The sequence below is a fragment of the Tachypleus tridentatus genome, chromosome 4 (genome assembly GCF_004210375.1).
Source record: "Tachypleus tridentatus isolate NWPU-2018 chromosome 4, ASM421037v1, whole genome shotgun sequence".
Taxonomy (NCBI): domain Eukaryota; kingdom Metazoa; phylum Arthropoda; class Merostomata; order Xiphosura; family Limulidae; genus Tachypleus; species Tachypleus tridentatus.
The window spans coordinates 23,407,047-23,420,742 of record NC_134828.1 but is presented as its reverse complement, the minus strand read 5'-3'; the positions used below and the strand labels follow the sequence as shown (position 1 = coordinate 23,420,742).

Genomic DNA, 13,696 nt, shown 5'->3' with positions numbered 1-13,696 from the left:
TTTTAATCTATAAAACAGGTGAATTTAACATTTAAGTAAATGTATGTTAAGATAAGTTTGTTTTTTTATTTTACTAAATGTCTCTCGTGTTTGCCGAAACATATCATTCTTGCTTTTCTATTTAATGAACATGTTTACATTTTTTTTACTGCTTGTTAAGTATCTCATAATTAGAGAGAGAACATTAATTAAGGTCATTACAGTACTTGTATCAGACATGGGATTTCATTTTGATTTTATTACTAACCAGTCTTGCTGTAACAGTAAAAAGGAAAACTGTTGAAATGTTACTTTGTATGTGAGTTTTATATTTACAGGTACTCTACCAAGTAGGTTATGTTCTACTGTTCTGTAACTTGATACTAGATATTAGTTCTCTGTTCTATATGTCCCACCCTGTTTGTTTCTGATCTGTGTGTTAGAATATATACAAGACTTGGCAAAATTGACTACATTTGTTTCATTTTTAATCCAACTATTTCTCCAAAACAAACAAACAATAAACTGCTTTCAATTGTTTTTGTAATATTTTCTTTAGTATCAAACTGTATATTAACTTTTAGCCCATCAAACATGTATAGATATTTAGTATTTTTGTCTTTTATTATCTTTGAGTATTTAAGTGTAACATAAAAAAGTACAAGACCTGCATGTGTATTAGGTATTTACTGTTCTTTTTTTTTTTTTTTTTGAGTAGGAGGGTAGAAACAAATTTTGGTTATGAGTTACAGTTCAGTTTGTTCATTCCAAGTACTTAATTTTGAATCTACTGCTACTAGATTTTTTGTCAGTTAGTTATCTGGTTTAAAATGCATGTAAAAAACATTACATCGATACCACACTTACATGCCACCTGGTGATAAGAAAATAGAAAAAATCCATCCTAATTAATTAAGACAGCATTTATAACTTTCATATGTGACCAGACACCTTGTTTGACAAACTGTCTCATACTCATTGTATTTTGTTATTTAATGTAATGAAAAATAAACTTTTCTTTAAGTTTTACCATTTAATAAATCTTATACAAAATAATAATAAAATTATTTATGTGTATGTGTGTAAATAAAGTAAGGAAATGTAAGAAAGATTAACATATTTTGAAATCCTTGTATAGCTCGCTTTTAGAGAGTGTAATGTGAAAAATAGAAATCTGTTTTTAATAACTTACATTAGAATTTCTGTTCATTACTGCTTTATCATATTTAGTTTTCTTATGATTACATCAGTATTACAGAGAGTGGTAAAAGCATGGCTAAAGATAGTTTATAGTACTTTTTATTTAGTGTTTTTTTAGAAATTTATTTCTTAAATTTTTCTCTACTATTCCCAGTTCAGTAGTAACGGGCCGCATTAGTTTTTAAACTGTATGAAAATTTTAAATATAAAATTGTGTTTGCCTTCATCTTTCAGAACTATAACGAAGACAGATCTGGACTTTAGCTACATAACTTCAAGGATAGCAGGTAATAAGTGATTGTTTGATTTGCCGTATATTGTGCTGTGTTTGTTTGTCACTTCAGGTTGACTGTAATACTTTGTATAATCTGTTATTAATATTTCAGTTACCTGCATTCACGTGTTTTGATTCTCTGTCCAGTGTTTCATTATTTGCTATGTCACAAAGCCAAATGCTGAAAAGAGGTTGAGAAAAAAAATGCAGTAATATACATTAACGCCACCTTAGAGTGTGTTGCATTTCATGAGTTTACGCTGTACAGATATCTGTATCTATTGTCAGTTTATTCTCATCTCTTAGGCTTAAAAATAACTGAAATGTTACATTCTAGTTGTTTTAAGAAGTATGACATAGACTGTTAAATTCTTGAGCTCCATATGTAGTTTTGCACTCTGTTGCATAATGTGGATTTTTACTTTATGATTTTTTTGCATAGAACTGTAATATATTTGTATTTTTATGTTACATATGAGCAATGTAGGACATATACACAGACACACACGCACATGTAGAAATAGGCCAAAAAAAGTACATAAGTGTAATATGTATATATATATATATGTGTGTGTGTGTGTGTGTGTGTGTCTGTCTGTCTCTGTATATACATCATGTTTTTGTAGTGTACTTATGGATGACAGTGAGACTGCTATGTAGTTTGAGAATGCTAGGCATTCAAGTGTTCAATGAACATAGGCCTGGCTTTTCTGGGCACTTAGGATGGCAGGTCATCATTACTTTCCTTTTTTTTTGAGCACGTTCGGCAGTTGTTTTGGAGACTTTTTACATTTTCAGAAAGTTGAATACACGTCAAAACTTTTGTTTTGTTATGATTTTGTTTTCCTGGTGGTACTACTCTCTTACTTTTCCAATTCCACTATTTATGTGGCCTGTCAACAGTACTGAGATAAGCAGAATACTCAAATTTTTGGTTTCCAGTTTGTCTTTACAGACCAGGAAGGGATTTAGGGTCATCCAAGAAACTGTATGTAAGCCTAGCATTTTGAATCATGCCAGAAATTTTCAGCAAGGGGCATAAGGTTCCAGATAGTGGTCAGCTTTATCACCAGAGCCCATGTAATTGTTATATTTCTTAACATAATAGGGTTTATAGAAGAATTGGGATTTCCTGTATATGTTTTATTCTTTTCAACTGTTGAGGTCTCTTTTTTGCCTTTTTGTCCATCATGTGCATTTTTCTCCAATCTAAATAATCTGTTCACCTCAAACTGGAATACCAGTTGTCAACCATTATATGTTATCTGTAGTCTAGTCCACTGTGTGCAAGCTACACCAGATATCTTTCTGAAAGCTAAAGGATTTGGGACTTAACAAATGGTAGTTAGTGCATAAAACTTACTGAAATTCCTTGTATATCCACTCAGGGTTTGAAATAATTACTATATTTTTCACCAGCCATTTTTATATTGGGGTTTATTCCTTCATATGACTGGTTCAATGGAGCAGCATCTTTCGGCCTAGCATCAGCAAATGAATTGAAAATTAGATTCCACCCAGTCAATTTTTCCATTCCAACTGGTACTGATTCTTTCAAACCACGAGAACTGATGTCATTATCAACATATGATAAATCCCATTCACTTTCATTATCAACCAGGAAGTAGTCATCATCACCACTAGAAGGTAAACAGAAAAACTGCCTCATTACTTCCCAAGTGCACCCGTATCGACCAATCACGATTGAGAGAAATTAATATACCAATGATATCATGACTTTTGTCAGAGGTAGCTGAATAATATGGTAAAATGTTAGAAAATAAAAAAAATATGTAGAAGTTATAGTATATACATAGCCGTACAATGGAGCTCTCTTCTCGTATGTACCTGTCATGAGGGTGTTACCAGTGTTGCTTTCTTATTTCTTTTGCAAGTTGTACATTTGTAAAATTAAAAACAAGATTTCAAGTAGATAAACATTATATTTAGTTTCTTTGAAATACTAGAACAAACTGAGCCATCATCTCTTGTTTTTTATTGTACTTTCATTTCATTTCCTTAACATTTAATTAGTGTACATATAATTTCAGTTCCATTAAGAATATTTGTGTATATATATAATTATTGGTAGGATCCAAAATATTTTAATATTTCCGAACTATCCATATTTTTGTAAATTGCTTGACATCTGTTACTGTTGATATTCTGTACGTATTACCTCATCAGGTGGCGTAACATTTTAAATTTAAAAACACTTTCTGTAATCTAAAACTACAAACCTTCAATCTTGCAGTTATGTCCTTCCCAGCTGAAGGTTTAGAATCAACATATAGAAACCACATAGAAGATGTTCGAGGACTTCTTGACACTAGACATCGTAATCATTATGCAGTGTACAACGTGTCAGGCCGGACGTACACATCGGTAAAGTTTGAATCCAAAGTAACAGAAGTGGGCTGGCCTGTGAGAAGAGCACCGTTTTTTGCAACATTAATTGGGTTGTGCAGAAACATGCACTGGTGGCTTCAACAGAATCCTAAGAATGTTTGTGTAGTCCACTGTATTGTAAGTAATTATATTACAGCACACGGACTGTGTTTTGTTTTTCTATTTTTTACAGCCTTAATAAGCTTAAGTTAACATCATAATTGTTCTCTGTGTAATAAGGTCAGTATTTAGAAACTTGTATTGATATGCTTATTTGAATAAATAAATGCACTGTGTTAGCTAATTCCTACAGGTGTCATAGTAAATGTAATAATACTATTTATTATTTTACACAGTACATTATGCATCACTGTGCTGTAGTTATCCTGTTTAACTTTGTTATTTATGTTTTTCTCAAAACATTGTGATATAGATGTGAGTGCGTAGATGTATGAAAGACTCAATTCAATTTAAAGAAAGAATTATAAAAGATGTTTATTGACAATAGATCACTAAATAGTTTACAGTGTTTTACGTGAGCTGGTATGTTAGTCTGAAAATTTTTCTCTGATTTGTTTTTTCTTCATTTGTTTGGGACATTGTCTGTATATCTAGAAATAAGATATTGCTAATTCCTTATAATTCAAGTGTAACTTTTATAACTTAAAGTTCGATAATCGTTTCTCAAAAAATAAAATATATCAGAGTTGAAAAAAATATGACTTTTATTATAAATATACCGTCCTTTATTTTTTGTTTAAACTGTTGACTGATGGCATCAAACAGATGTTTGTTTGTTTTTTCCAGTTAGATTTTTGAATCCACAGAGATCCCATTGATATAACTTGAAACATATTCACTATTCATTCCTACTTTGATTAGTGTTAAATCAAATCTTTTGTGTTTTGAATATGGGCACAACTAAGCAATTGTTTCAATTAGGAGTGATTAAATAAATCAACTTGAATGCCTCACACAACTTAGATTAACAACTCTTGACCTTTAGCACTTCAACAGGATGTGCTTTTTTACATGTTTGTAGCTTGTGCCTAGTTAGTGAAATTTTGAATGACTTCGTAAGTAATATAACTAAAAAGAGAATTTTTGTGCAGTAGGTATATTGGTATGTAGTTTGGTTATTACTGTCTATTATTTTTAGCTTTGAAATGGAAATTTCTATCCAACTTTAAGTTTCAAACACGCTACAGAAATATTTCACTTATGGTCAGTGCTTTAACTGTTAATAAACGAATTACGAGAATCAGGTTTATAAACAACTTGAAATACACATCAATCTCTAATTGCCAACGATTTAGTGACAGTAGGGTAAACAGATAATTACAGTTTTGTTCTTTATTATTATTATTATTACCTGATCAGAGATACTGACAATTATGCTTTAAAAGATACCAACAGTTTGGGTAAGAATGTTAAATATTTTTACTTTGTTTTTGTTACTAGACCAAACTGAGTGATATGTATATAATTAAAAGGAATACAGTGTTAAAATCATCACACAATAAATGTTTATTAAAACAGGGACTTGCCATAAAAAGACTACATATATTTTGATGTTCTGTAACATCTTCCAGAGTAACATGTGAGGTGTGGTCCACAACATCCACAACATTATTTACACTTGTGTAGTGCCATCTTTGAGGTGTGGTCCACAACATCCACAACATCATTTACACTTGTAGTGCCATCTTTGAGGTGTGGTCCACAACATCCACAACATCATTTACACTTGTAGTGCCATCTTTGAGGTGTGGTCCACAACATCCACAACATTATTTACACTTGTGTAGTGCCATCTTTGAGGTGTGGTCCACAACATCCACAACATCATTTACACTTGTAGTGCCATCTTTGAGGTGTGGTCCACAACATCCACAACATTATTTACGCTTGTAGTGCCATCTTTGAGGTGTGGTCCACAACATCCACAACATTATTTACACTTGTAGTGCCATCTAGGTTTAAACTACCCAGAGCTATAAAACATCTGTGTTGTATGTTCAGACCTGGAACAGCTTCCTTGTTCAGTATGGTATCTTTTGTTTGTTTTTTTCAGTTTTGATAGTTTCTCTAATATTTAATTCAATTATAAATTATAAACTTGAACTGTGAGGAGAGAGATGTAGAAAGGTATAGACATTTGGATTAAGAACATTAATTACTTTGGTTGTTTGTTACTAGACCATGTTTCACTGAACTTGGAGGTGGACATTATCAACAGACGGTCACAACAGAATTGATCAGTTTCTTATCTCCTGATGCATTTATTTGTTTTTATATTAATGTTTCCATAATAAAATTATTTTACATAATAGTTTCAAAACGCACGTTGCACTTAAGGAGTTAGAATTTTGTGTGTATTTATCGTTCACTAATCTAAACTGGAGATAAACTGTTAACTGATGTGATATTTTCAGAAACATAATAAAATTATAAAATATGTTGAATAATATTGTGTTTTATAATAATTATTTTGTATTTTCCTTTCTCAAGGACGGAAAAATATCTTCTGCCGTTCTTGTCTGTGCATTCCTAGTGATGTGTCATGCCTTTCAGACCCCACAAGAAGTACTTCAGTTGTTTGCTGTGAGAAGATGTCCAGTAAGTCTTACGCCATCTCAAGTAACGTAAGTACGGTTTACTTTCTCTTAGTTTAGATCTTGTTTTAGACTTTTAATGTGAAAAAGTTTGGTACGTAAATTGAAATGTAAAAGTGTTGTAGCGTTAAGATACGTGTTTTCAGTGATTACATAAACCTCCCGAACAGTTTCAGTTATTATGTTCCCAGTGTGACAACTCACCATTTTTGCAGAGTTATTCGGTATGAATTTGTAACCGTTTTCATGGAAAATTGCAGCAGTAGTATACTTTGAAAAAATGTAGAATATACCTTAGCAAAGTAAGTAAGCTATGGTGTTGTAATATATTTACATGTATATTCTTTAAAGTTATGAGAATCAGAAATTAGAATGAATAAGGTATTTTATAAATTAATTAAGTTAATGATTTGTGAAACTGAAAACTAAAATACTGTGCTTTAGTTAGAAACTTGTCAAGAAATGAAATTCAAATTAATGAGGTGAAACTTGCAAGTGCCCTCATTGAAGCAGGCATCAATAGAATTTAGTTAATTTTTTTGTCAATAATTATTTCATGATAAGGTAAGATATACTGAATCATTTCCAAGAAGATAACAAAGAGAAAAACAAAAAGAATTTAAATAAATTCCAACTTACTCTCTTAAACAAAAAAAAAAAAATTATTCTGTGTCTTAAGTTTACGTCAACTGAATGATGCGAGCAATCATGTTAATACCCAGTGTACATCTTGTTTCAGATATATACATTATGTAGCCCAGTTAGTTTCACCACACTCGCAACGACCTCATAGGCGAAGGGTAAAGCTCTTGTCCATTGAAATGAAACCAGTTCCTCTCTTCACAAAATTAAGGTTAGTTATTTTGTCTTTTCTGACATAGGAAAACCAGAATGTTGAAGAGAAAGGAAAGCTGTAAAGCTGATGTAATTAGTTGTTAAACTTTCCATAAATCTACTTCTTGCAGAATAATAATTTGAGTATTTCATTTTTAGTATTATTTAATTTTATACATTTTGCTTGATAGCAACAATCCATTCATTTAAAAATACACACCAAATCATGTGGGTTTATGGGGCTTCAAGTGTTTGATGATTGTCATCTGTTGAGGAAGTATGAATAATGTATCGGGATACAAAATAAGGACAATCGGGTGAATGGTTTGTGTTAAAGTAAAAGAAAGATTGTGTATCTATTGAGTATTGGGATAAAACCAAAAATTATTCTATTAAAGACTGAGTCTTTTTTATAACAGAGATGGTTGTCGTCCTTTTGCCGAGGTTTATCTAGGAGAAGAAAGATTAGTAACTACATCACAAGAATATGAGAAGATACAGTAAGTCAGATAGTGCTCACTAGCATTGTGACTTAGTTTTTAAAATTTATATTTATTGAAACAATGTTTAACCAAGAGTTACTGCTAACATATGAAAAATGCTTGGATGTAAGTGATACCTTAACAAATGTCTTTGGTGTATTAAAAAAATTGAGGTGGTAATAGTGCAAAAAATGTTTTTAGAATTATTTAATGATTTATATGGAATACAATACCATAAAAAAATTACATAATTAAATTTGAACATTCTTCATTTTACTTTATAAACAGACATGTGACTCTGAGATTTAGCATATGTTACATTGTTGTTAATATTTACTAACCTGATCGCTACAACATACTTGTAAGTAGGTATGCAACTCTCTTGAAGGTTCTTTATAAAAATGAAACTTGTTGATGAAATAGATATAAATTTTTCTTGCACAATCTTAAGGTTGTGTAGGTTTAGAAAAGTAAGACATTTAATTTTGATTTTTTTCTACTATTTATAATAAACCATTCTTTATTTAATGTAGTTATATATGCTCAGAATCAGAATAGTTGACAGGCAATGTGATTTTTATTTTCAGTATAAAAATATTATTTATTATATTTAGTTTTAAAATTTCATTTGCATTATCTCTAGAACTTCCAAAATGAATATCAAATGTTTTTTTAAAGTAAATGTTTGTATTTTATTATCCATTTTCTCTACAATGTCGTTAGCTCTACATATTATCATCAATGTACAGTGTAATGAAATGACTAAATTTAAGAAATGGAAACATGTACGTATCTTTTAAATCTTTTTAGAGGTTTGTTTTCCCTCATATACATAATTTCATATCTTTATCTTCTGATTTATAGTTTATATTTAATTTTCTTTTCCAATTATTTGTCTCTTATTCTTGATGCAGGTACGCCAACCTATTCCTGTAAATGTAACCCCACTGTTTTTGTAGTTATTACAGGACAAAGGTTGTCCACAAACTCTTTCACTAACACTTGCATGTGAGATTGACACCATCTTGTTTAGACATTTCCACAACATTGAGTTAAATGTATATAATCATGAAATGTTCAAGTAATAATTTAATAACATGAATAATGCACAACTAATTAAAATGTAAACGTAAATCCTATATGCAGTCTTACTATTCAGGAAACTAATACACATGAGGTGACAAACACCAGGTACACCTTAAGAGAACAGTGGATTAAGTTTTTTTTATTCCATACTACAAATTCACATTGGTAGAGGTTTCTTTAGGCTATAACTAATAGTGTAAAATCTCTTTTTATTGGTTGTAAGCATGTCATTCAACTCTAAACTGTCACCTAGCAACACAGCTTTGACTTTGCAAGTGGGTGTGGCTGACCTTAAAATTAGAATGTAGAACTCCCATCAATAAATTTTGGAAGTTTTCCATACACCAGTGAAAGACAGATGAAACTTCAATTTGACCTTGTATGCTAACATGCTTTATTCTGTTTTTGCAGTATCATGTATAATAGCTGGTGAAGATTAGACTTGTAATCAGATGACAGCAAAACCTGCAGTTTAAATTGCTGTTTTAAATGTTTCTTTTTAAAAGAAATCAGTAAAATTTAGATAAAATAATACTTTAAATTATAACATAATTAATTAAAATATATTCATATTAAAGTGGTTTAAATAATTTGAATGTAATTCAGTAGAATAAACAGAAGGAGTTTAAGAATGGCAACAATGGCTTTAGGTTAAACATCTGTTTGTTACTTCTAGGCATTTCAACATGGCTGATCAACATGTTGTCATACCCTTGAATGTGTCAGTCATGGGAGACATAACAGTCATGATTCATCACGCAAGGTCTACCTTTGGAGGCAAAGTACAAGGAAAGGTTGGTAGCACGACTTCTGGAAAGGATATAAAATTAGCATTAAAGTGGTTGGCTTAAGTTATTTATCAAATTAACCAGTTTTTAAACTTGCATTACCTACACTTGTAATTTGAAATAGATTACTTAGTTCAGACAAAATACCTCAATTTTATAAACTGTAAAACTCTTAGTGGTCTTAGCAGTGCATTGGGTCCTATTGAAAAAAAACCAACTAATCTTTGGTGGTGTTTTTTCCTCAACATTAGAACTTACATATACTGTTTACATCATTTTATTAATTAATTTTTAAAAATTGTTTAGAATGCCTCTGAATTAATGAAATACATATTACCAGCCTGAGGTTTTAAAATATTCTGGAAATTACAAACAATTTATTTCATAACTATTTTGTTCACATTTATAATACCATGCTAAAATAATTTCATTATCCTGTCTCATGCCTTTTTAGTTTTCTTTATCTGATATTAGTATAATTAGATATCAGATATTTATATCCATCAAAAACCCATTTTTGAATTGGAATGAATTGTTTTTAACAGGTTACAGCTATCAAGATACTTCAGTTCCAACTCTTCACTGGTTTTATTCCACCAGATACAGGTGTTTTGACATTAGCCAGGTACTGTTATGTTCAAGGCAAAACTAGTGTATGTCTTTAGAACACTTAACCACTGATCTTTCTGATGTGTCAGACAAAATTATACTCATTCTGTATATTTAAAACAAGCACATGCTTGCCTGTAGATGTGGTTTTCTAATAATGCATTTAGAAATTTCTGTTCTTGGATGCATAACTTTTTTTTTGCCCCATATATTTAGAGGTATTACTTAACCCTATCCACCTGGGATTTTTTTACTATGTATGAATTGTCAGTTACACTCAGAGTGCTAACATCATTCTCATGAGAAAGTTAACAGCTTGCTTGGATGAATCTGTAACGATTCTTGTGTCACAGAGTCAGAAACTTTTTTTAGAGATCAGGGAGTTTTGTCAACTTTTTGTGTTATTAGTCTATATTGTTTGGTGCATTATTTAATCGAATAAAATTTATTAAGTACAATAATATGAGTTGTGTAAAATAATTAGAGTTAACTCTCTTTGACAAACAAGAGTGAGAAAACAGATTTGATAAATTTTTTTCATGTGTATTCTTTATGAATAATTATAAAAGCAAGTAAAATCTAAAAATAAGGTTATTTTTAGATTAATTAAAATAATTAATAATAATGGTTTGATGTTTCATAAAGCATACCAGCTGCTTGCACTAATAGAAATATCTTGTGGGTGATGGTGTAATGTGAACTGCATGTTCCCCGAGTGACTTTTATAACTTATAAGCATGTGGTCAGTAGTTAATCATGGTTCAAAGTGTAATATAAAAATAAAATTTAATTATAAATAGATGTTTACTGTTATGAACTTAGGGTTAATTAGGATAAATGAAGGTGATTTCACGTTACAATATGAAGTCATTATAGAAAGAAAAGATACAAAGTCGTTCAGATTGCCTGATTCCATTTGTAATTAGGTTAGAGAGAATAGCATATAAACTATCACGTTTTACTAAAGAAAAACGTTTGAAATGCATTCAAGGAAGTTTGAGATAAGGAAAAGTATTTTTTTATTTTAACATGAAAATTACATTGCACACCGTTCAAAACAAATACTCAGTATATTCATTAACAAATCCTTTTTATTTTATGAAAAATATTTCACCAGAAATGTAATTTTCTGTACGTTAATTTTGTGAAGATATACACACCATACTGAAAGTTAGAAGTATTAAATCTGCAGACTAAAAGAGAACGGCGAGATCATGTGGTCAGTCATATAGACTGGCCTTGTGTTGAGAGAGTTAATCAGACAAAGTGCTTAATTAAAAGCTGTTTTCCAGTTGTGCACGGCAAGGCCAGGTGGATAGGGCAGTAGACTCATAATCTGAGGGTCACAGGTTTGAATCCCCACTACACAAAACACACTTGCTCCTTCAGTCATGGGGGCATTATAAAGTGATGGTCAATACCACTATTTGTTGGTAAAAGAGTAGCCCAAGAGTTGGTGGTGTGCGGTGGTGGCTAGCTGCCTTTCCTCAAGTCTTGCACTGTTAAATTAGGGACAGCTAGAGCAGATAGCCCTCATGTAGCTTTGTGCATAATTCAAAAACGAACAAACCAATTGTATACTTTGTTATTACAGTAAGTAAACAAAAATATTGTTTCGTTATTATTAAGGAAAGCCATAAACATCTTTGAAGTTATTATCTGAGGGATGGATTGTCTTATGTTAGTGTGCCAGAGAAAAATAATAATTACTAAATTAGTTTAATTAGTTAAAATATTAACATCTGTGTTATAGAGATTTTAATTACAGGTAAAACAAACAAAATGTTGACTATGTAAAGAAACTAATCATCAGCATACAGAAAATCGTAGCAATGTTATAAAGAGACTAAACCTGGAAGTAAAGAAGTAGAATTTAGTCTCAGAAAGAGACTTTAATCACAGGTAAAAATTATATAATTGTAAGGTATAAAAAGTCAGCTTTGTGATGTATGAAAAAGAGTTCAAGATGCAGGAATTTCTATCAAATAATAAATACCACTTAGCTCTCTCCAAATGGGCTTTTGTAGTTGTATAGTGTTTATAGGTTCAATATTATTAACTTTTCTTCATCTGAAAAATCCCAGATTTCCTTTTTGTAGTCTCTAAAACTTTGTATGTTATCTGTTATTTTCTCTACCTAACTCTGTACAAGGTTAATCAGTTTCACTTACCTCATATCTCCCCTGGCCTGGCATGGCCAGGTGGTTAAGGCACTCTACTCTAAATCTAAGGGTTGTAGGTTCAAATCTCCATCACACCAAACATGCTCACCCTTTCAGCTGTGGGGATATTGTAATATGATGGTCAACCCTACTATTCATCGGTAAAAGAGTAGCCCTCTAGTCTTACACTGCTAAATTAGGGATGGCTAGTCCAGATAGCTGTTTAGTTGCTTTGCACAAAATTCAAAACAAACCAAACCTCTCCCCCAAAATAAATCTAAACTACCCAACTTTTCTTACTAGGATGACTTCAAAATGTAACATGAAATTGTATTTGATTATCCTAAACTTATAACAGTATACATCTATTTGTAATTAAATTATATTACTCTTTGAACCAATGTTTAAGTACTATTTGCACCATTATAAGTGGTAAATCACTTGGGGAATGTACAGCTCATGTTACACCATCGAATTACGTTACCCATGAGCTACTCCGAGCTGCTGGCATGCATGCCTCGTGAAATATTTTTATTATTGTTTATTTTACAAAATCTAACCAAAAGAAATAACAGTTTTTACATTTTAGTTGTACTTTTATTATGATAAGTTCAGAGTAAAGATAAAAAAAACAAGAAATAAATTATTTACGTGAATTTTTTTCTTGCTGTAGATTGTTGATGAGACTCAACTCTACATTTCTATACTAATCATAGTACTGTATTAAATTATTTTTATTTGATTGATTAAAGCACAAAAGAGCATAGACTGATAACATGCAAAAACAATTTCCCACTAATTCTCAAAATTGTTCTAACTATACAAGCTAGTCATTAAGTGAAATTGACAATATTATGTTCGTGGCACAATGGTATAAAATACGTCATTTAACAGATGAAAATGTTCACTTTGTGTTAGTTATAGGTAATATATAATTAAAAATAAGAGAAACTATTAATAAATCTTGAAGGTGAGGATGTGACAGTAGGGTCTGATTTTCTGTTTGATAGCTCTGTACCCTAACAAACTGAAGGCTATAATAAATCTTGAAGGTGAGGATGTGGCAGTAGGGTCTGATTTTCTGTTTGATATCTCTGTACCCTAACAAACTGAAGGCTATAATAAATCTTGAAGGTGAGGATGTGACAGTAGGGTCTGATTTTCTGTTTGATAGCTCTGTACCTAACAAACTGAAGGCTATAATAAATCTTGAAGGTGAGGATGTGACAGTAGGGTCTGATTTTCTGTTTGATAGCTCTGTACCCTAACAAACTGAAGG

At 31.0% G+C, this 13,696-nt stretch overlaps 1 protein-coding gene across 4 annotated transcripts in view; it reads left to right on the top strand.

The window, feature by feature from the left end:
- Positions 1-13,696, top strand: part of LOC143248673 (cyclin-G-associated kinase-like) — a 91,159-nt gene that overhangs the window by 49,748 nt on the left and 27,715 nt on the right. For all 4 annotated transcript variants that reach the window (XM_076497274.1, XM_076497272.1, XM_076497271.1 and 1 more), the window contains exons 11-17: positions 1,414-1,466; positions 3,708-3,979; positions 6,353-6,486; positions 7,196-7,309; positions 7,710-7,790; positions 9,535-9,652; positions 10,192-10,271. In XM_076497274.1, the coding sequence (XP_076353389.1) occupies positions 1,414-1,466; positions 3,708-3,979; positions 6,353-6,486; positions 7,196-7,309; positions 7,710-7,790; positions 9,535-9,652; positions 10,192-10,271 (852 nt within the window). The remainder of the gene's footprint in view (positions 1-1,413; positions 1,467-3,707; positions 3,980-6,352; positions 6,487-7,195; positions 7,310-7,709; positions 7,791-9,534; positions 9,653-10,191; positions 10,272-13,696) is intronic.